Source organism: Salvelinus sp. IW2-2015, linkage group LG8, assembly GCF_002910315.2.
Source record: "Salvelinus sp. IW2-2015 linkage group LG8, ASM291031v2, whole genome shotgun sequence".
Classification (NCBI taxonomy): Eukaryota; Metazoa; Chordata; class Actinopteri; order Salmoniformes; family Salmonidae; genus Salvelinus; species Salvelinus sp. IW2-2015.
Genome location: NC_036848.1, coordinates 13834647 through 13859411, shown reverse-complemented (window position 1 = coordinate 13859411; position 24765 = coordinate 13834647). Strand labels below are relative to the sequence as shown.

Here is a 24765-nt window from a genome sequence, read left to right as displayed (position 1 = left end):
TCATTATACATTTGCATAGTTACATCCATCAAATGTATTACATACCGTATACACGTAATCTTAAAAGGGGAATGGAAACACTTTAGGAGTTAGTTACAGTGAACTGGCATTCTAAAGCCTAGTGTTTCCGTTCCCCTTTAATTCTCAGTGACACTGAAGTGCTTCAGTTACAATCTTATTGCTAGGTTCACAACACACACTGATACAGTATGTGCTATGAAAATTAGCAACTGATTAATGGCTTCGACTCAGATACTTGTGTGAATAATTACATAACTACCAATCATAATTAAAACAGTCGTCAAAATAAGCCCTATAATCAATAAAGGAAACCTTAAGGCACATAAATGACATACCCAAGTCCGTTAAAATAGTCATTACTACATTACAAATATAATGAAAAAAAGCATTCATTTGCATTGTAAGATAATTCCATTTTATAAACAGGTTTGTGCTTTGTGTTCCTCTTCATGGCCATTACGTAAGGTCAAGACCATTGTTAGAACCAGGTCATTGCCGTAACATTTAAAAATGGTAATTTAGCAGACGCTGTTATCAAGAGCGACTTACAGGAGCAATTAGGGTTAAGTGCCTTGCTCAATGGCACATCGGCACCTCAGGGATTCAAAACAGCAACCTTTCGCTTACTGTCCCAAAGCTCTTAGCCTCTAGGCTACCTGCAGCCCATAAGCATGAATAAACTGTAGTAAACACAGAACTGTCAAAAAACTATAATTTAAAAAAACTTTAAGTCGGAATGAGGAATTGACGAACAAACAGTTTAAGTTTTTCCCATGTATTAAGTATAGAAGTGCAATTCCTATGATTGCATTGCAACTTTCAAATATCAATGGATCTACCTCTGATTCTGAAATGGTTGCTAATACACAAACACAAAGCTGTAAAAGACCTGACATCAACCAAATTGTCATCTTCAAAGCATTGAAGCATTCCAACAAATATTCCTGACTCCTTTCCATCATCATTCAGACACTTTCCTATACTAATGATCATCATCCCCTTCAGAAATCCAGACGTTTTTGTTCCACCAGTTTTACCAGCGACTTCCTTGCTGTGACTGAAAACTCTTATTCTTCAGGTACCGTTTCACCTCTTCTACCTCAGTGGGGCCCATGCTCTGGTCCACCCCTGGTGCCAACTTATAGCTCAATGGAGACACAATGTACCCGTTGCGGTACAGACAGACCTGCTTGCACATCTCAAAGCAGCTGAAGAGAAGGCCAAAGTAAGGGACAATCTAAGGAGGAAAAACAGAGAAGATGTCAGTGGGCTCAATAGCTTTTGAAGTGCCTCTGTATAAAATGTGAAGAGGTAGGTTAGAAACTGCCCTGGTAGTAGGGCCTGGTTATAATTATCTTGTCCACAATTGAATTGTTAGACTGTTCATGAGAGGAGATTTTACACCAGTAAACCAAACAACTTCACTGCCATCGTGAAAAGCCATTTGGAGATGAAAAATGAGCGGACCCACGGCAGCCAACTTGTAATATCCCTTTTGTGAATTACCCACAAAGCATCTCTCCCTCGGTTTAATATAGGTGTGTTGGCTGTATATTACCAGCTCTACAGCAGACAGGACAGAGGAGGACTAGTAGAGGGGTGGGGGTTAGAGCACAATAAATCAGTACGATAATAGGCTAATGGAAAAATAAATAACGGGAACATGACTTAGGTTGTCAWACCTTGACCATGTTGGCTGTGATGCCACTCCACAGTGTCAGGATGCCCTTGTTTCTGATCACCTGCCTGAAGCAGTCCAGCATTCCAGTGAAGTGGACATCGGCCCCACCGTAATGCGGGAGCCGAGGATTCTGGGCCTGGCGATAAACGAGGACAAAAATTCCTGATTAGAGGAGTTATGACACTTCATTATGTAATGTGAGCGTTTTACAGTTAGACCAGTTACTAGGAAAGTGACCCCGGAGAGCACCAATATAAATACATTTAGGATCAATAAATGACAGATATTTAGGACTAACTCATTAAAGGGTCAGTGCTATCCAAATTCTTTGGGACATCCCTACCCCTTTACCTTAACCATTTTAAATGTCAACTTCAATTGAAGTTGACATTGAAAATGGTAAGGTTTATGGTAGAGATGTCCCAAGGATCCTGGATAGCACTGACCTTCATAAAAGTGTGTGTGTGATCCAAGTAGTAAGAGACTATGGAATGAATGGAATTATTCCATCAATGGAAATTCCTCAAATGTTTGATAATTGCGCAAACTGACCAGGGATCTGTGCTAAGGGACATTTGTAACTTGGATGTCGCATGACTCAATATTTTGATATAAGCAAATGAACTGAGCAAATGTGGGTGTGGTCTCAGGCAGTATTCTCACCGGATGTCCGTATGTTCTCTCGCTTTATCAAGCATTAAACCACTGTCTCAGCACTGGATGCATTCTCATTTTAGAAAGCACTTCAATCCAAGGGAAGAACCTTCCCCAAAGACAACACAGTCCCAGGGCCTTTACAGATTTCAAAGTCGGAGTTTGTTAAGGAAATGCTATACTGGCTGCTGAGTGAAACAATAACTGCATCCATGCCTCAAGCAAGCTCCTTTAAAAACATTCTCGCTTATGGGTTGTGTCATCTGTATCTACTTAACACTTCTTGTTTTGTCCTAATCATCAGATAGACCTCTATGCAACATGTGACTAGAAATTATTTGTGGCTGCAGCCTTAGATTCATTTGAATGCATGTACACTGCTCAAAAAAATAAAGGGAACACTTAAACAACACAATGTAACTCCAAGTCAATCACACTTCTGTGAAATCAAACTGTCCAATTAGGAAGCAACACTGATTGACAATAAATTTCACATGCTGTTGTGCAAATGGAATAGACAAAAGGTGGAAATTATAGGCAATTAGCAAGACACCCCCAAAAAAGGAGTGATTCTGCAGGTGGTGACCACAGACCACTTCTCAGTTCCTATGCTTCCTTGCTGATGTTTTGGTCACTTTTGAATGCTGGCGGTGCTCTCACTCTAGTGGTAGCATGAGACGGAGTCTACAACCCACACAAGTGGCTCAGCGTAGTGCAGTTATCCAGGATGGCACATCAATGCGAGCTGTGGCAAAAAAGGTTTGCTGTGTCTGTCAGCGTAGTGTCCAGCATGGAGGCGCTACCAGAGGACAGGCCAGTACATCAGGAGACGTGGAGGATTGCCGTAGGAGGGCAACAACCCAGCAGCAGCGGACGCTACCTCCGCCTTTGTGCCAGGAGGTGCACTGCCAGAGCCCTGCAAAATGACCTCCAGCAGGCCACAAATGTGCATGTGTCAGCATATGTCTCACAAGGGTCTGAGGATTCATCTCGGTACCTAATGGCAGTCAGGCTACCTCTGGCGAGCACATGGAGGGCTGTGCGCCCCACAAAGAAATGTCCACCCCACACCATGACGACCCACCGCCAAACCGGTCATGCTGGAGGACGTTGAGGCAGCAGAACGTTCTCCACGGCGTCTCCAGACTCTGTCCACGTCTATCACATGTGCTCATTGCTGCCCAGTGTGAACTGCATTTCATCTGTGAAGAGCACAGGGCGCCAGTGGCGAATTTGCCAATCTTGGTGTTCTCTGCAAAATGCCAAACGTCCTGCACGGTGCTGGGCTGTAAGCACAACCCCCACCTGTGGACGTCGGGCCCTCATACCACCCTCATCGGAGTCTGTTTCTGACCGTTTGAGCAGACACATGCACATTTGTGGCCTGCGGAGGTCATTTTGCAGGGCTCTGGCAGTGCACCTCCTGAGCCACCAAACGGCGGAGGTAGCGGTCCTGCTGCGGGGTTGTTGCCCTACCGACGCCTCCCCACGTCCCTGATGTACTGGCCTGTTCCTGGTAGCGCCTCCATGACTCTGGACACTTACGCTGACAGACACAGCAAACCTTCTCCACAGCTCGCATTGATGTGCCATCCTGGATGAGCTGCACTACCTGAGCCACTTGTGTGGGTGTAGACCTCGTCTCATGCTACCACTAGAGTGAAAGCACGCCAGCATCAAAATGACCAAAACATCAGCCAGGAAGCATAGGGAACTGAGAGAATGGTCTGTCTCACCACCTGCAGAATCACTCCTTTTTTGGGGGTGTCTTGCTAATTGCCTATAATTTCCACCTTTTGTCTATTCCATTTGCACAACAGCATGTGAAAATTATTGTCAATCAGTGTTGCTTCCTAAGTGGACAGTTTGATTTCATAGAAGTGTGATTGACTTGGAGTTACATTGTGTTGTTTAAGTGTTCCCTTTATTTTTTTGAGCAGTGTAGTTGTGTTGGTTCTGTATAACTGAAACTAGGCAGAGGGGATTAAAGAGAGGTTCAGTTTGTTTTATTGGCTTCTCAATTAGGAGTGTGCTTGTCCACTGTGTGATAGCTGCCAGCTATATTTAGAAAACGTATCTATATTGCAGGCAGACCCTGAACAGTGTTCACATTCTCAGCTGCCGTAGCACCTTGAGGTCCCTAACACGTTGATGAAAACGGATGTAGTATTCTGTCCTTCATAAAAGTCCTACTGAACCCTCTTATACATAGAGAAAAGGCCACGTGAGGAGAGACATTAACTTATACTTGGGCTCAAACTATGGTAACTTACATTTTAATAACTATTGTAAGTTATTGTTTGTTAATAAAGTGTACTAAGAAACTGTCTTCCTAATCTTATTTTAGAAACTTTGAAAGTGTAATTATATTTGTGGGATCATTTCTTAGCTTCTATGTTGCATTTTGTTTATAAAGTAGAAAAAAACAGATGCACTCAAGGGCTATTGTATAAAGGACAAGTGTTTTACTACCAGTGTGTACCGGTCATAGGTACCAGTACAAATGTGTACAAATCCGCCACCTTATGGACAGATGTGGTATTACCAATCTGGTTACATCTCATAAAATGGCCCTTACCTGCATTTTCCTTTTCACAGTTTCAAAGGGGTAGGAGAAGGTTTGAGCTATTCCTGCCGCTAAGCAGCCATTTATGAAGTTCTGTAGTGGAGTGAAACGGAATTGGGGCTCCCGCCACAGCTTATCCAAGTTGACGTAGACTGCATAGCAACCAATGGAGAAGGGAAACGCACCTGTGGAAGAATAGATCCACAGTTACTAGCCATGCCAACACTGCCCCATAGAACAACCTAAATAAACTCTTGAAATAAATATTCTTTGTTTGGTTGTTCCAAATTTAAAAACAAGAGGTTGTAAGAGGGGCAAAGGGTGTTTCACAAGTAAGCAGACTATGGACACTTTATATAGTTATACCAGCGTTTCCCAAAGTAAAAAGCTTGATGAGTTGATTATTTGAATCAGTTCTGTAGTACTAGGACAAAAAACTAAAACGTACACTCCTTAAGGTCCCCAGGACCGATTTTGGGAAACATTGAGTTACACTGAATCATTGTGTGGCTTTTCTTAGGAACATCTTTCTCCACATTTCTGTAGTATACAGACGTGTGTACCTAGGACTGTGAGAGAGAAGCCACTGTAGAGTGTTCGAAGGCCTTCGGTCTGGTATATCTTGGAGAGCGTGTGGACCACCCCCCTGTATGTGGGCTCTCTGCAGTTCTGAGCTATGAGGCGAGTCTCTGCCACCTCCAAAGGGTACGTGGCCAGTGCAGCACTTACACCAGCTAGCCCACCAGCCAAAATGGCCCTCCACTGAGAGATGTAGCCCAATTCATCCATGTGGAGGTGGACGATACTGGAAAGCCAAAAAAACAGAGGTCAACGCTTGTTCTAAATAATTTATCTTGAAAATGTATTTACTTTCATCAATGCATGTGAGGCAGGTATAGCCAGTGAGTATATGTGTGATTATGGCTTCATGTTTTTCAATACGATACTTCCAGAAATTATAGAAATAAGTAACTGTGTTACATAACAGAGCATCTATTTCAAGAACAGCTTTAATAGAGAGTAAACATACTATGCAAATATCACGTTCTCCATTGAGAATCCACCATAACACAGAATATTAAAGACATTCTCCAGCGATTTGTGAACATTTGCTATTGAAAAGCGATATTCCAAGTATAAATACAGTAATATACACACTTAAAAAGGTAAAAACTATTTCTGAGCTCCCCCCTTGTGCCAAGTCATATGTACCTTTTGTTAACACCTGATTTACTGAACCTCTACAGGATCGGGACGGTTGAGCTAACGTAAGCTAAAGCGATTAGCATGAGGTTGTAAGTAACAAGAAAATTTCCCGGGACATAGACATATCTGATATGGGCAGAAAGCTTAAATTTTTGATAATCTAACTGCACTGTCCAATTTACAGTAGCTATTACAGTGAACGAATACCATGCTATTGTTTGAGGAGAGTACACAGTTAGGAACTTGAAGTTATTAATAAACCAAATTAGGCACATTTGGGCAGTTTTGATACAAAATTTTGAACAGACATGCAATGGTTCATTGGATCAGTCTAAAACCTTGCACACACTGCTGCCATTTAGTGTCCAAAATCTAAGTTGCGGCCTGGGCTGGAATAATACATTATGGCTTCCCTTGCATCTCTTGGTTTTACTTTGTATTATCTTTTACCAGTTCTAATGTGTTATATTCTCCTACATTAATTTCACATTTCCACAAACTTCAAAGTGTTTCCTTTCAAGTGGAATCAAGAATATGCATAGCCTTGCTTTAGGTCCTGAGCTACAGGCAGTTAGATTTGGGTATGTCAAGTGAAATGGTCAAGTGGGATTACACAACTAAAACCAGCGTGTTTTTCTCTGAAGTGACACCATAGTTGGCTGAGTTTTCAGAACCATCTGATTGGTCAAGAATAGAAGGAATCTAAAAACACCTGAAGTGAGTTGGATTTAATAATTATAATGCTCCACGGTGGATCAACAATAATACCGGTTCCGCAGATGTGTTCATTTCAAACTACGTCTAGCTAAATAATCATATAATCTATCGGTCTTTGCAAATACAGTACCAGCCTAAAGTTGACACACCTACTCATTCAAGGGTTTTTATTTTTACTATTTTCTACATTGTAGAATAATGAAGACATCAAAACTATGAAATAACACATATGGAATCATGTACTAACCCAAAAAAGTGTTAAACATATCAAAATATATTTAATATTCTTCAAAATAGCCACCCTTTGCCTTGACAGCTTTGCACACTCTTGGCACTCTCAACCAGCTTCACCTGGAATGCTTTTCCAACAGTTTTGAAGMAGTTCCCACATATGCTGAGTACTTGTTGGCTGCTTTTCCTTCACTCTATGGTCCAACTCAACCCAAACCATCTCAATTGGGTTGAGGTCGAGGGACTGTGGAGTCCAGGACATCTGACGCATCATTCCATCACTCTCCTTCTTGGTCAAATAGCCCTTACACAGCCTGGAGGTGTGTTTAGGGTCATTGTCCTGTTGGAAAACAAATGATAGTCCCACTAAGCACTTACCAGATGGGATGGCGTATCGCTGCAGAATGCTGTGGTAGCCATGCTGGTTAAGTGTGCCTTGAATTCTAAATAAATCACTGACGGTGTGGCGGTGCTTTGCTGGTAACACCATCACACCTCCTCCATGCTTCACGGTGGGAACCACACATGCAGAGATCATCCGTTCACCTACTATGCGTCTCAAAAACATGGCGGTTGGAATCAAATCTCAAATTTGTACTCATCAGACCAAAGGACAGATTTCCACCAGTCTAATGTCCATTGCTCATGTTTCTTGGCCCAAGCAAGTCTCTTCTTATGTGTCCCTTAGTAGTGGTGAATCAGACCATGAAGTCCTGATTCACACAGTCTCCTCTGAACAGTTGATGTTGAGATGTCTGTGACTACCTCATGAAGCTAGTTGAGAGAATGCCAAGAGTGTGCAAAGCTGTCATTAAGGCAGAGTGTGGCTACTTTGAAGAATCTCAAATATATTTTGATTTGTTTAACACTTTAGTTACTACATGATTCCATGTGTTATTTCATAGTTTAGTGGTCTTCTGTGTTATTCTACAATGTAGAATATAGTAAAAAAAATTAAAAAAAATGAAATGAGTAGGTGTGTCCAAACTTTTGACTGGTACTGCATGTAAACCCAGTAAAAAGACGCGCTCGTTCTTTCTTTGTCCCAAACAAGCCCTTATCAGCCTGGTTGATTAATGTTAGCTAGCTAGCATGGTAATTACACTGATTTCAGTTACAGTTCATATAAGGATTTCACATGGTCACAGATAATATTTATTAAAAAATAAATAAAAATAAAAATATATTATTTTATTTTTTATTAAAGGTAGGGGCGTGGATCAGATAACCAGTCAGTATCTGGTGTGACCACCARTTGTCTCATGCAATTCGACACATCTCTTTTGAATAGAGATGATCAGGCTGTTGATTCTGGCCTGTGGAAGGCTGTCCCACAATGGTTGTGTGAAATTGCTGGATATTGGAGGGGAACTGGAATATGCTTTCGTACACATCGAGCCAGAGCATCCCAAACATGCTCAATGGGTGACATGTCTGGTGAGTATGCAGGCCATGGAAGAACTGGGACATTTCCAGCTGATAAATTCTTTAAAATGACATTGGAGGCAGCTTATGGTAGAGAAATGAACATTCAATTCTCTGGTAAGAGCTCTAGGGGACATTCCTGCATTCGGCATGCCAATTGCACAAACCTTGACACATGTGGCATTGTGTTGTGTGACAAAACTGCACATTTTAGAGTGGCCTTTTATGATCATGCTGTTTAATCAGCTTCTTGATTTGCCACACCTGTCAGGCAGATGGATTATCTTGCCAAGAGAGAAATGCTCACTAACAGGGTTGTAAACTAATTTGTGCACAACATGAGAAAAATAAGCTTTTTGTGAGTATAGAAAATGTTGCTCATGAAACCAACACTTTACATGTTGCATTTATATTTTTGTTCAGTATACTGCAGGGCAGCCAACTTTTGAAGAAAGCTTGGAGTGAGATTTGATAAGTGAATTTCATTGCCCCCTGGCACAATCCCTAGACTGGGGAGTTTTATTTTTTTAAATTTTTTTTCCTGTTTTGAAGCTAATTTCCTGCAATTCTATGTATTTTGACATGGCTTAGGCCTATAACCAGGGTGGAAAAGTAGGTGTATCATGATGCTTTGAACATTAAATGAACACTCAAAGTAGACCGCTTTGTTACATCAAGATTTGAGGAATGAAATGTAAAGTATGCTAATATTTTTTTGTGGTTTGACACTTTATACATACAGTAATGAAATGAGATTGGCAAATGCTAGAAACCGTGGGAAGGTTGGAAGCAGGGATTGATCTCTGTTCTCAGGTGGAAAGCTGTATGAGACACGTGCCAGGGGAGTGTTACCACTACACCAAGTCTCTGCACAGGAAATATTAATGGTTGATGGTAACCAAATTATAGATTGCAGTCGTCTTGTCCATAGACTGTTTTCGAGGTAAGGACACAAACATTTTGTAATTTGGGTTAACTCCCTTTTTAAAATAGTTCTGGAAGAAAATCCTGCTGGCTCCCCAGGAGGGTTGGCCTTCCCTGATCTATGTTTCCCAAGTGCTGGGTGTTTGAAAATGTTCTTGTTATAACAATTTCTCAAGATCACCCAACCTTCAAGAAGAATCTAATGAATATCAATATTCAGGTGGTGTATGCCTACTATAGTAGTTGAAGATATTTGCCATCATTTTACTCTACATAGACAAAATATGATGCGTTTGAGTTGTGAGTCCCCCTAACATCTCTGCTTTGCACAATACTAAAATGTCAAATTATATTTCATTCCTATAGCATTTAATATCCAATGCCTTTTGTATGATTTAGTCAAAACTGTCCATTAATACATTTTTGAAGCGATATCCTCATAATTTTCAAAGAAACAAGTAGGGATATCAGATTTCAAATATGTGGTTATGCTGGCAAAAATAGGGAAGAAGTGGAATAAAGTGGAATAATACATTTAGTGTGGGGAATAAGAGCCATGTTCTTGCTGACAAGCACAGTAATTACCCCATATTTTATCCCTTTTATCCCTTTGTTAAGAATGAGAATTGTTCCACTGATCAGACTAAATAAAATAAATAGCTAATAAAATATAGTTAAGAAAATATTACATAAATCTGCCACTACACTCTACCCAATTTGTTTTATTTATTGTACCCCCTCTAGAATCAAATGTACACATTTAGGTTTACAATCTAACAAAATTATTTTCATAGTTACAAATCAGGTCACCCTACCAAACTTCCCTGCTAAAACACACTGTAGGTCTGTCTGCTTTTTCGTTGTCACAGCCTAAATGCCAATCACCAAACGAGGGGACTAATGTAAGAGTGGATTAAATCGACTTTAGAACATGCTGTCAAAAGGCTGCATTCTGCAATAGGGACGGGAGTAATAGCAACCTAATTTTGCTGACAACATTTTAGATAAAACAACGCTACCGAACATTACATTGAGGGGCGTTTCTTTAAAACGCGAATCCAATCCCCTTTATCCTTTACATAACTAGACCAATCATATACTTCAATGTGAAGCAAGACAGGACATTGAGATTCCACTCGTGATTTTAAATTCCACTCGTGATTTTAAATTGCAGGCGCTCGGATTTCAAAACGATTTGGAGCACAGTTGAAAGTTAAAGCGCTGACTACACACTGGACTAATAAAAGCTGTACTTTTCAATAAGAGGGTCAAATGCGTGTGTCTCAGCTCTGATACAGCTAGTTCTAACGCAGGGGTGGGCAACTCTAGTCCTCGGGGCCTAATTTGTCACACATTTTCTCCACCCCGAGCAAACACAGCTGAATAATCAAATTCTAAAACTGAAGATACTGATTGTTTGAGTCAGGTGTGTTGGCTGGGGAAAAACTGACACAGGCCCCTGAGGACTGGAATTGCCAACACCTGCTCGAACGTTATAGATAGTTGTCTAAAATAAACGTATCATAACTCAAACACAAATTGCTTATTCACTCACTGTTTGTATGTTGCCAAATGGACGGCGCTGTAAGGAAACAGGCGGAGACAGGAGACGAGGTTTCCCTTCCAAAATCCTCGTAGGCCTTCATTCTGGTAGACGACAAGAAAGCTGTGCAGAAAGCCTTTTTTACAGTGAAATGTGCCTACTTGACTCTTGATTTTCACCAACTCCAGAGGCGACGTGACAGTTTTACTGAAAACTCCCGCAAAACCAACGCACATAAAGCCCTGAGAACTTGTCAGTCTGTCATCTGGTTTAATTGTTGCCATTACTGTAGCTCTGTATGTAACCGACTTCCCTAGCCGATTCTACTACCTCATCGGTAGATTGTCTGTAGGACCAGCAGCACCGCTTGTTTATCGAAGGCCAACTGAAAACAAAACCCAGTGGCACCGTCATCCGCAATTCTGATTCCTGTCACGTTGGTCTGAGGGGAGGGTGTACTGAGGGTTTTGTCTAGAAGGGATAAAGCTTTTGTCAAATTTGACTTTTCATATCAGGTTAATGAGAGTTTACGCAGCAGGTTAGGATAATTAAGTTACGATTAGTTAAAGGTGTAGGATTAGCTAAAATGCAAAAAACAAACATACTTTTTACATCACATTTGACAAAAGCTTTATTCTGTCTAGCAACCAGACATGGCCGATACTGAATGCACTGGGCAGGCGTGGGGACATCAAGGTTCTCTTCCAGGAAAAGGTGTGTCCTCTGGTGGCTATTTAATGTATTAACGTTTTTTTTTTAAATTCATTTAATTAACTAGGCAAGTCAGTTTAAGAACAAATTCGTATTTACAATGATGGCCTAACTCAGCCAAACCCGAACCCGGACGACGCTGGTCCAATTGTCCGCCGCCCTATGGGACTCACAATCACGACCAGTTGTGATACAGCCTGGATTCAAACCAGGGTCTGTAGTGACGCCTCTAGCACRGTGATGCAGTGCTTTGACCGCTGCGCCACTCGGGAGCCCAAAATGTACTGTACTTTACCGCAGAGTTTCTAAACCCAGAAGCGCAACATCGCGAAAAAACTGGGAACGCTTGCGAAACAGACCAACCCAGGGTTTGGTATTTGAGAAGTGAAATGGTGTTAATTTTATCGAAATGTAAAGGCACAACCTAGATTGGAGCCAATGTATTATGTAGTTGAACGTATTATTACTCAAACCTCGTGAAAGTGAAAAACTGACAAGTTTTTATTTTCGTCAAAAACAACTATACATCGAAGTAGAGCGTTTGAGATGACGGCGTGCACATGAGCAGTTTGGCGCGTGACGAACGTTAGACCCGATGACGTATTTCTACGCATGAGTTTCGCTCGCCAACGTTGCCATGACATCGCCTACCAGCGTGATGAGGGATTTCTATTGTAGAAGCAGTTTTAGCTTATGTTCATACTGCACTGTCCTTGACTTACTATATTATATAATGAAAAATGCACGAGCACCTAGTAGTAGGTCATAGGCCTATTTATAAATGATTCACTTATGTTACAGCCTCCTATGCATGAGTCATGACCCCAATTGCCTCAAAAAGATATGTCAAGCTAAGAGGTTCATAGATTTAACTATCTTCTTAATAATAATTCAAGGATGATTTGTGTTTATTTAAATTAGCCACAAACTCCATTGTTCACCGGATACAAATAGTTAATGAAGTCGTTCAGCTTCCACTAATGATCTGTTATTACAAGCATTCCACTTATTGTAAAGACCACTAGGGGGTAGTCTAAGCCCAGTAACTTTATGTTACTGGGGACACAAGGTTCTCTTCCATTTTTTTGTTGTCGCATACACATATTTAGCAGATGTTAATGGGAAAATGCTTGTGTTCCTAGCTCCAACAGTGCAGTAATATCTAACAATACACAACAATACACACGAATCTTAAAAGTAAAATGATGGAATTAAGAAATATAGAAATGTTAGGACGAGCAATGTCGGAGTCCGGAGAATAACATTTTTTATTAAAATAATAATAATATATATATACATATATACAAATATACAGTACCAGTCAAAAGTTTGGACACACCTACTCATTCAGGAATTTTTATTTGGGTTTAGGTAGGAATGCTTTGAATTAAGGGTGAAAAGTGATTAAAATGTGAATGACATACGTTGTCATATTTATTTTGAAACATCTATAAATTAGCCATACATGTATCCCCCTCTCATCAATTCCTTCTCTCCTATCTTGTAGTTCCTTTCCTGTTAAGGCCCATGTTTGTTTTCTGCCTGTGTCTGCCTGCTTGGAGCACCTCCCTCCCCTGCTGGGCTGACAACCTCAGCTGCCTGTGAAGAGCCACCTCCTGTCTGTGGCCACTTGGCTCATTCACAAAGGCTACTGGAATAACAGAGCCCTCCAGAGGAAATGACAGCCTGTTCAAAAGAGGTTTCTCCCCCCTTCTCGATCCTCCTCGCTCTGGGGCTTCACTGGGGGTGGGTGAGGTTTTACCACTAAATGCTGAGCTATTGATCTTGATGAAAATGGGGGAAAAGAGGATTGGCCTCGATTATGAATGATCAATTAATTAACATGTTTCACTCATTCATATTTCTATGGAAACTTTGTAGACTTAAATATAATTTATCATATTAGGTCAGGAACCGATAACAAGTCACCAAAGCATTTCTGAAGTTAACACAACACTTTTTATATCTACACGCAGTAACTGCCTTTGTTGGAGATAGACAGGAGTCAGGCTTAAAATAATTGAACACTCTAATAACATCTAAGCGTGCGAAGGCGCTCGGTTTCAGAAGACTCCTCTTAACTTTGTCACCGTTCTCTAATTGAAGAATGTCAGAGTGGGAATGAGAATTTTCCCTGGTCGCAAGAGCAATAAAAGACCCAGTGCTTCCTTTGAAAGTGCTAGGAAAGACCCCTTTGATCTCACTGTCATATGGATGCGGTTCCTAATACAAGATAATGAGCTGGACGTCTTGAAAGATAGGTGGTGTGAAGTGTGCACGTGTGTGTGCTGCATCTTATCAGTTAGTGCCTGAGCGATTTAACAAGACACCCAAGGTATGTGTTGCCACATGATCTACGCTGTCTGAACCTCAGTGTCAACTGTCCCCTTCAATCACAATGTCATCACCCACAGCCCTTTGTATGAGACAGGAATAGAGCACTGGCTCTATCCTTTGCCCTCCTGCTTGCCCAGCTTTCTCCCTGAATAGGTATTTCCTCCCCTCTGAGGCGCGGGAGCCTCAGCCTTTCTTTCTCCACCGTCTCCACGTCCAAGGGCCTGACATATAGCAGCAGGAGGAGGCTGGGTGGGGCATTGTCATGCCATGCATGTCACGCGCAAATGTACTCTTGATCTTCCACGTTGAAGTGGGAGTGCTGGAGGAACTGCAACTGTGGTTTGGAATGTTGCTGGGGAATTATACTAGGCTGTAGGGGGCACCTGTGACCAGCGCTCGTGCAAACAGACCTGAGTTCCCCCTTCTCCTCACAGACTGGTGCCAGGCCCAGAGACTACTGCAATACAGTTCCCGCCTCATTATAATGTACAGGCACATCACAGGCCTGTGTTGGGAAGGGAGGGTGGGAAAGGGAGGATGGGGGGTGGGGACGGAGGGGTGTGGTGGGGTGGGGGATGAAATAGTGGGAGAGATGAGGGATAAGCATAACCCAGGCACTGTGTCAACACCTCCGGCCTACAGTAGAGAGGACACACTCTGACCCACTTCACAGGAAGGAGAGAGAGTTGTTATGCACAGAAGCCCGCTTTTAAATGAATGGTTTCAGTAATGGGTTAACTGTGAAAGCTTACCGCTGATTGTTAGCAATGACCCACACACCACTGCAATGTAGTTGTGATTAATGTGTTGTAGTTGTGATTAAAGTGTTCTTCACCTTTTTTACTGCATACTACAAATTCAGATATAGGATATTTTACATCAGCCAGTGGATATTAATACATATACAAAGTATACAGTTGAAGTCGGAAGTTTACATACACTAAGGTTGGAGTCATTAAAACTAGTTATTCAACCACTCCACAAATTTCTTGTTAACAAACTATAGTTTTGGCAAGTCGGTTAAGACATCTACTTTGTGCATGACACAAGTCATTCTTCCAACAATTGTTTACAGACAGATTATTTCACTTATAATTCACTGTATCACAATTCCAGTGGGTCAGAGGTTCACATATACTAAATTGACTATGCCTTTAAACAGCTTGGAAAATTCAAGAAAATTATGTCATGGCTTTAGAAGCTTCTGATAGGCTAATTGACATAATTTGAGTTAATTGGAGGTGTACCTGTGGATGTATGTCAAGGCCTACCTTCAAACTCAGTGCCTCTTTGCTTGTCATCATGGGAAAATCTAAAGAAATCAGCCAAGACCTCAGAAAAAGAATTGTAGACCGCCACAAGTCTGGTTCATCCTTGGGAGCAATCTCCAAACGCCTGAAGGGACAACATTCATCTGTACAAACAGTAGTACGCAAGTATAAACACCATGGGACCACGCAGCTGTCACACCACTCAGGAAGGAGACGCGTTCTGTCTAATAGAGATGAATGTACTTTAGTGCGAAAAGTGCAAAGCAATCCCAGAACAACAGCAAAGGACCTTGTGAAGATCCTGGAGGAAACGGGTACAAAAGTATCTATATCCATAGTAAAACGAGTCCTATATCGACATAACCTGAAAGGCCGCTCGGCAAGGAAGAAGCCACTGCTGCAAAACCGCCATAAAAATGCCAGACTACGGTTTGCAACTGCACGTGGAGACAAAGATCGTACTTTTTGGAGAAATGTCCTCTGGTCTGATGAAACCAAAAATATAACTGTTTGGGCAAAATTCGCCTTATTGTGGGAGGCTACCTGAAACGTTTGACCCAAGTTAAACAATTTAAAGGCAATGCTACCAAATACTAATTGAGTATATGTTAACTTCTGACCCACTGGGAATGTGATGAAAGAAATTAAAGCTGAAATATATAATTCTTCTACTATTAAAGTGGTGATCCTAACTGACCTAAGACAGGGATTCTTTTGCTAGGATAAAATGTCAGGAATTGTGAAAAACTGAGTTTAAATGTATTTGGCTAAGGTGTATGGAAACTTCCGACTTCAACTGTAATAGCTTTTCAAAATCAAATAAAACCTTGGCTGACTTTCCTGAACGTTTTGTTTTATTTTGTTTTGGGAACATTCAATGAGAAATTACATGTCAAACAGTGTGTCCCTTTCCTGGTTGAAAAATGAGTCCATTTGCCTATTAATCAAAACAATTCATATATATTTTTTGAAGAATACTAGATATTATGTATTACTGTGTATCTTACTACACGCTGAGACTTGGTTGTGTCTTCAAGGATGCAAATGAAGGGGTAGCCCATTGTCTGTCTGTGAGGAGGAGGCTGGGTAGGGGGAGAGCTTACAGCTCTGGGCTTCTCCTGGCAGCTGGTGTCCTATCTTCACATGTACGACCAATAAATCAATATCAAATCTAAGGAACAGGAAGCCAGATGGCCTGCCCCCAGACCCCCTCGACCTAGCAGGTCAGAGCCCTCTCAGAACCACCATGGCTACTGTACAACCAGCCCATGGAAGCAAGCTCTTTGAAGGCATAGACATTCAACAAGGATCCCATGAATAACTAAAGGGGACAAATAAGCTGTTACGACTCTTGTCAAATCAGCGTTTGTGTTTCCATCCACATCAAAGGCTCAGGCCTGTTTGATGTTCAGCCCCACACCTTGATCCATCCCATGGACAGGTAGAGAGAGGAGGAGTAGTCCATTGAGAAGATGGGGGCCTTGTGGTGTCTCCACAGCTCTGGCCAAAGGGCAGTTGACCCAGACGAGGGGTCTGGCGGTGCCTCTCTTTCCCTAGGGTGCAATTGGCCTCCTTATTCTTACCTCAAGCTATGTAAGGCTGCCCTGTTGAGTACATACAGTTGAAGTCAGAAGTTTACATACACTTAGGTTGGAGTCATTAAAACTTGTTTTTCAACCACTCCACAAATGTCTTGTTAATTAACAAACTATAGTTATTACTTWGTGCATGACACAAGTCATTCTTCCAACAATTGTTTACAGACAGATTATTTCACTTATAATTCACTGTATCACAATTCCAGTGGGTCAGAAGTTTACATACACTAAGTTGACTGTGCCTTTAAACAGCTTGGAAAATTCAAGAAAATTATGTCATGGCTTTAGAAGCTTCTGACATKATTTGAGTTAATTGGAGGTGTACCTGTGGATGTATTTCAAGGCCTACCTTCAAACTCAGTGCCTCTTCGCTTGACATCATGGGAAAATCAAAAGAAATCAGCTAAGACCTCAGAAAAAAATGGTAGACCTCCACAAGTCTGGTTCATTTCCAAACGCATGAAGGTACCATGTTCATCTGTACAAACAATAGTACGCAAGTATAAACACCATGGTACCATGCAGCCGTCATACCGCTCAGGAAGGAGACGCGTTCTGTCTCCAAGAGATGAACGTACTTTGGTGCGAAAAGTGCAAATCAATCCCAGAACAACAGCAAAGGACCTTGTGAAGATGCTGGAGGAAACAGGTACAAAAGTATCTATATCCACAGTAAAACGAGTCCTATATCGACATAACCTGAAAGGCCGCTCAGCAAGGAAGAAGCCACCTCTCCAAAACCGCAATAAAAAGCCAGACTACGGTTTGCAACTGCACATGGGGACAAAGATCGTACTTTTTGGAGAAATGTCCTCTGGTCTGATGAAACAAAAATATAACTGTTTGGCCATAATGACCATCGTTATGATTGGAGGAAAAAGGGGGAGGCTTGCAAGCCGAATAACACCATCCCAACCGTGAAGCACGGGGGTGGAAGCATCATGTTGTGGGGGTGCTTTGCTGCAGGAGGGACTGGTGAACTTCACAAAATAGATGGCATCATGAGGCAGAAAAATTATGTGGATATATTGAAGCAACATCTCAAGACATCAGTCATGAAGTTAAAGCTTGGTTGTAAATGGGTCTTCCAAATGGACAATGACCCCAAGCATACTTCCAAAGTTGTGGCAAATTGGCTGAAGGACAACAAAGTCAAGTTATTGGAGTAGCCATCACAAAGCCCTGACCTCAATCCCATAGAAAATTTGTGGGCAGAACTGAAAAAGCGTGTGCGAGCAAGGAGGCCTACAAACCTGACTCGGTTACACCAGCTCTGTCAGGAGGAATGGGCCAAAATTCCCTCAACTTTTTGTGGGAAGCTTGTGGAAGGCTGCCTGAAACGTTTGACCCATGTTAAACAATTTAAATGCAATGCTACCGAATACTAATTGAGTGTATGTGAACTTCTGTTCCACTGGGAATGTGATGAAAGAAATGAAAGCTGAAAGAAATAATTCTCTCTACTATTATTCTGACATTTCACATTCTTAAAATAAAGTGGTGATCCTAACTGACCTAAAACAGGGAATTTTTACTAGGATTAAATGTCAGGGATTGTGAAAAATTGAGTTTAAATGTATTTGGCTGAGATGTATGTAAACTTCCGACATCAACTGTACATGCCTCTGTAGATGCTATATTCAGACGAGCTATGTATCCACAGCTCTCATTTGACTGTGCAGCCAATACTTTTATACTAAATTAATAAGGTACCCTACTCTTTGCCTGTCTGATACTCAGTCACCATGACAACTCAATCAATCAGCAGATGTCACAAAGTGCTCATACAGCAACCCAGCTTAAAACCCCAAAGAGCAAGCGTTGCAGATGTAAAAGCACAGTGGTTAGGAAAAACTCCCTAGAAAAGCAGGAACCTAGGAAAAAACCCAAAGAGAAGCCATGCTCTGAGGGGTGGCCAGTCTTCTTCTGGCTGTGCCTGGTGGAGATTATAAGAGTACATGGCCATTAAGGCCAGACCGTTCTTCCAGCTATTCAAACATTCATAGATGACCAGCAGGGTCAAATAATAATCACAGTGCTTACAGAGGGTGTAACAGGTATTTGTATTTGTATTTATTATGGATCCCCATTAGCTGCTGCCAATACAGCAGCTACTCTTCCTGGGGTCCAGCAAAATTAAGGCAGTTTATACAATTTTAAAAACATTACAATACATTCACAGATTTCACAACACACTGTGTGCCCTCAGGCCCTTACTYCACCACTACCACAGGTCAGCACCTCAGGAGTAAATGTCAGTTGGCTTTTCATAGCCGAGCATTCAGAGGTCGAGACAGCAGGTGCAGTAGAGAGAGAGAGGGAGAGAGAGGGTCAAAACAACTGGCTTCTTTGAACCTTTCATTCATTTAGCGGAGATAGTGGAGAGGGTATAGGCTGCGGGGGTGGGAGGAGGAGGGTCGTCGATGAGGTCACCTTCCTAAACGCATCCCGCCAGACTCATCTTGATTTCTGCGTAAGTCAGTCAGGTTAAACAGTAGTTTGATTGAATGGCTGTTCACAGGCCAGTGTGAAATTCCAGCTCTATTGCAATGTGTGAGCAGGGAGGAGGGGTCTGCCCTGGCCTTTGTGTGGACCAAAGTCTGAGTGTGCAGCCCCCATTGTTAGAGCTCGACCGCCCAGCCCCTCAGASTCTCCCCAACCTGCTTGAGCAGCGTGACCATTTCCTTCATCCAGGGCAGGGCTAGGTCGTGACTTTGGTCACAAGTCCTCCCTGTCTGACTGTGCTGTCCTGCACGCCAATAAATACATGCAACGTTAGCCAGATGGACTGTTGTGACCTTACTGGGAAAAAGTAACTATTTAAATCCTTGTAAGACTGAGGAGAAGAGGTATGAACACAGGTACTGGTCAAGTAATATGGATAACTTGGATGCTTTTCTAAAAGCATTTAGGAGGTCAACCACTGACAGGATGACCTTAATGYTTGAATAAACCTGTGGGTCATGACTTAAATGGTTGAATACGCCTTGGGTCAATAGGTCCCAGCAGTGTGACAGTGGAGTCCGCACGGTCAAAGTGAGAGACATGTCACAAGCCCTAATAGTACTAATAGAGTGTAAAATATACAACCAGACTTACCAGTCGAAGATAACCTCTTGAATAAAATTAATAATAGGCCCAGCTATTAGGCTGAGGAAGGTAAGGGGTAGAAAACAGCACCCCTCACTGGCTAACTCTGTCCTTAGGCAGGGGCTGCCTACCTTATCCAGGCAAGCCCTTGATATTGATAAGAGGAGGAAAGTCCAAAGTGCCACCAGGAGCAGCGTGGGCAGTTCAGGTCAACACAGTGCTGTGAGGGAGGCTGTCTTGAGAAGGGAGGAGGGAAGGATGAGAGGGATATTGCCTGAACAATCCCCCTGGGCCTTTGATCTCTGAGAGGCTGATAATACTGGGCGGACGAGCAGAGGGACACGGCAGGTACAAACAAGCACTCTGAGGGCTCTGAAGACAGCAAACAGTTACATAGGTCAGACTGTTGGGTGGGTTACTGGTCAAATTCAGGAGATGGAGGTTTTACACAACTTTCTCTCTCATAATACACAATCTGTGTGACGGTAAACTCTTTAGGGGCTCTATGCACTAAAAGGATTATGGTTAAACAGTATGCACATGACTTTATACAGTCTAGTTGAACTTCTCTGCATGAACAATGACTACACTGTTTTATAGATCTTCAAAAGCAATTCACTCAGCAAAGGTAGCTACTGGTGATCAATACAGGAACTGCTCATTTACTGAATTCAAGAAGCGGTATAAATGAAGTAGACAAAAAAAACGATATGGAGGATTTTTTTAAAGAAAAAGGAAAAGAAGGAGCCGACTCCACACACCACGAGTCTGTTGAAACGACTCCACACACCACGAGTCTGTTGAAACGACTCCACACACCACGAGTCTGTTGAAACGACTCCACACACCACGAGTCTGTTGAAACGACTCCACACACCACGAGTCTGTTGAAACGACTCCACACACCACGAGTCTGTTGAAACGACTCCACACACCACGAGTCTGTTGAAACGACTCCACACACCACGAGTCTGTTGAAGGGACACTTGAATGTCACAGTATGTACACGTGGGGTTGCCCTCTGTAGTCTCTATGTGGTCATTGATTTAAATCAAATCAAATTATATTTGTCACATGCACTGAATACAACAGGTGTAGATCTTACCGTAAAATGCTTACTTACGAGCCCTTAACCAAGAATGTAGTTTCAGAAATAGAGTTAATAAAATATTTACTAAAATAAACTAAAGTTAAAAACAATTTACATAACAATAACGAGGCTATATACAGGGCTCAATGTGCGGGGGAACAGGTTAATCAAGGTAATTTGTAAAGTGACTATGCATAGATAATTAACAGCGAGTAGCAGCAGTGTAAAAACAAAGGGTGGGGTGTGTGGGTTCATTTTAATGGGTGGCCATTTGATTAGTTTAGTTGTTCAGTAGTCTTATGGCTTGGGGGTAGAAGGTGTTACGGAGCCTTTTGGTCCTAGACTTGGTGCTCCGATACTGCTTTCCGTGCGGTAGCAGAGAGAACAGTCTATGATTTGGGTGACTGGAGTCGTTAACAATTTTTGGGGACTTTCTCTGACACCGCCTAGTATATAGGTCCTAGATGTCAGGAAGCTTGGCCCCAGTGATGTACTGGGCCGTACGCACTACCCTCTGTAGCACCTTCCGGTCAGATGCTGAGCAGTTGCCATACCAGGCAGTAATGCAACCGGTCAGGATGCTCTCGATGGTGCAGCTGTAGAACTTTTTGAGGATCTGGGGACACATGCTAAATCTTTCTCCTGGGGTGGAAAGGTGTTGTTGTGCCCTCTTCACAACTATCTTGGTGTGTTTGGACCATGATAGTTTGTTGGTGATGTGGACACAAAGGAACTTGAAACTCTAGACCCGCTCCACTTCAGTCCCGTCGATGTTAATGGGGGCCTGTTCGGCCCTCCTTTTCCTATAGTCCACGATCAGCTCCTTTGTCTTGCATTGAGAGAGATGTTGTTGTCTGGGCACCACACTGCCAGGTCTCTGACCTCTCTATAGGCTGTTTCATCGTTGTCAGTGATCAGGCCTACCGTTGTTGTGTCGTCAGCAAACTTAATGATGGTGTTGGAGTCGTGCTTGGCCACTCGGTCGTGGGTGAACAGGGAGTATAGGAGGGTACTAAGCACGCACCCCTGAGGGGCCCTAGTGTTGAGGATCAGCGTGGCATTTAGGGCCTGCATGTGGAGGCCAGACAGAGCCTGAGGTTGGGAGTGCAAGCTGTGGTCTAAAACAAATGCCTTGCTGTCTAGCCCAGTGGTAGATGGGATGGAGGGGGTTCTGTTTGGTGAGGGAGGGAGGGCAGGACCGGGAGGAGGACTGCGGGTTAGTTCCCCCCCAGGCAATAGTTAAGCAATAGAGTGATATTCATTACACCTGCGCCTTGGTCTGTGTGTGTGTGTGTCTGTGTGCAGATGCAGGCCCAGGTCATATATTTAAATGGGTCACTTGTTTTAAGTAATTGGGATATCCTCCTCCGTGTAAAACAGCCATCACTCACCTTATATCCTCTTCTTTCCTTTGGCGCGTACATTTCTGATTTAAACCTTTTTTAACAGGAATATTGTACAACAGTACAGCATTTCATTTTACTGCCCTAATCTAAAGGAAAATTCATAGGCCACTTTACATATCTCACTTAACTCCATATGTAAGCCTAACACCATATAACAGTAATTGACAGAACCAGATTGTGTACTATTTTTAAACATACAATATCCCATTACAGACATGGCGTATCAATTTGTAACATCTAAGCTCCAATAAAAAGGATCAAGACGTTAGGGGACTTCATTGTCAGCTCTGCCCTAAAGACATCAAAGGTGGAGTGAGAGTGCAGCTGCCCTCCCTGACGGTGTGAGTTTCTGCCCTCTCGCTGGCGCTGCGGCCAAGACAGTGTTTGTGTTGAGGATGTTTACCAATCCCAGGAAAGACAAACAGCTTCATTCTTGTTTGTGAGTCCCCTAGCTCAAACAGAGGGCCTTAGGTCCTTTGGGTTTGTGTGTGAGAGAGACAGAGGATGTGTTGCATTGTGTATATCTTGTCTCTTTTTTCCCTTCTCTTTACTTCCAGCATTTCACGTCAGCTGCTATGCCAGATTAATTGTAAATAAAATAAAATCAAACACAATTTTATTTGTCACATGCTTTGTAAACAGCAGATGTAGACTAACAGTGAGATGCTAACAGTGAGATGCTTACTTCCCCTTCCCAACAATGCAGAGAAAAAAGTGAAAAAGAATAACACAATGAGTAACGATGACTTGGCTATATACACAGGGTACCAGTATCGAGTCGATGTGCAGGGGTACSAGATAATTGAGGTAGATCTGTACATATACTGTAGTTAGGGGTAAAGTGACTTGGCAACAGGATAGATAATAAACAGTAGCAGCAGCGTATATGATGAGTCAAAAGAGTTAGTACAAAAAGGGTCAATGCAGATAGTCCGGGAAGCTATTTGGTTTACTATTTAGCAGTCTTACGGCTTGGGGGTAGAAGCTGTTCGGGGTCCAGCTGGTTCCAGACGTGCATCGGTACCGCTTGCCGTTTACTGTGTGTTCTGGTGTGGTTCATAATAGAGCTTTATAATAGCAACAAAACAGATTAATTAATTTGGGCAAAATAAGATTGACATTTAGTCATCATAACAACTTGCAGTCATGCAGTAACTTGTTCATAACAACTTGCATCCTTGCAGAAACTTGTGCAAATGTATAACACCTTAATAAAAAAGACAGAAAAATACACAACATWWAAAAAAWWAAAAAWAAATCCTTTAGAGAGGTACCCTTACTTGGGTCAGTGTGAAACAGCAACGCTTGGTCATTAAATGTAGGCTCAGCAAAATGACGTTGCCACGAGCAGCTCCACAGATATTGAAATGAGTGAGATGAAAGACTTCGTTCTCACACAGTCACACAGTATCTGTGCATGAGTTCGCTTCATGCAGTTCACAAGCGTGGTAGCCAGGGCACCAAAACAGAGAAGTTGAGCCTTGTGCTTCAACGCTCTTAGTTGTTGAGGGAATTGACCCACTATGCTGTATACTTTCTGTATCTACATCACATCACCGAGTCTATCTTTAAACATCACTGAGTCTATCTTTAACTTGTGTTAGTCATGCTACAATTGACCACATGGTGTCACTCTTACTCACCAAAGCTCATTCTCTTCAAGCAACGTGACAGTGTTAACAAGAGGCTCCTCATGCCTCTGTTCGATTCCAGTGGTCTACAGTAATTCACAAATGATTACCTCCCGCTGCTGGATATTGCAATTGTACCCTTGAATGTCAATCTTTAGATCTCTTCCATTGGATCTGTRGGTGGGAAGAAACAAAAAATGGTCTACGCTACAGTTAATAACAGAGTTCTAGATGTTTTTCTGAAGAGTGGGCTGTGATGTTATCACAAAACTGTTTAGAAATACATAGTATTGATCAGGACAGTTAATTGAGGTTTGAGAGAATTAGGACACTACACATTTTTGGGATAAAAGTGTTGTTACACTAAACGATTTCATCCGGTGAGCACAACATGTCAACAAACGTCAGTCTTTGGATGTAGCTTTAACAGGCCTTAACAGAGAGGTTTTATGACGCAGAGACTTCCTTTCCATCCTGCAGGGGGTATGAAGCTAACACTGTTCATGTGTCAAAAGCCTTTTAACTGGCAGGGTCCCAAAGCAAGTATTATTACTTTATTGGGCACCATTCAGACGGCTCCTTTTCATTCAATGTGATTCTTCTTACCCATAAATCAGGGTTTGGGAGACACTGAAGGGAAAAGATAGCTTACAAACACTGTAT

General features: G+C 42.2%; 1 protein-coding gene across 1 annotated transcript; it reads right to left on the bottom strand.

The window, feature by feature from the left end:
- Positions 1 to 368: 368 nt before the first annotated feature.
- LOC111967455 (solute carrier family 25 member 43) lies at positions 369 to 11401 on the bottom strand. The gene is made up of 5 exons (XM_023992492.2): positions 10981 to 11401; positions 5486 to 5727; positions 4935 to 5107; positions 1704 to 1838; positions 369 to 1258 (listed from the first exon to the last, which is right to left on the bottom strand). Exons 1-5 carry the CDS (start codon positions 11250 to 11252, stop codon positions 1055 to 1057), a joined length of 1026 nt encoding a protein of 341 aa, XP_023848260.1. The 5' UTR covers positions 11253 to 11401; the 3' UTR covers positions 369 to 1054.
- Between the last annotated feature and the right edge of the window lie 13364 nt (positions 11402 to 24765).

What these genes read in the sequence shown, in the direction of transcription:
- LOC111967455 (XM_023992492.2), bottom strand. Translation starts at nt 11,252, where the DNA reads ATGGCAACAATTAAACCAGATGACAGACTGACAAGTTCTCAGGGCTTT. An exon ending in CATTTGGCAACATACAAACA is followed by an intron (nt 5,728 to 10,980) that starts GTGAGTGAATAA and finishes TTGGCTTTCCAG; the next exon opens with TATCGTCCACCTCCACATGG. An exon ending in CTGTGAAAAGGAAAATGCAG is followed by an intron (nt 1,839 to 4,934) that starts GTAAGGGCCATT and finishes GTTTATCGCCAG; the next exon opens with GCCCAGAATCCTCGGCTCCC.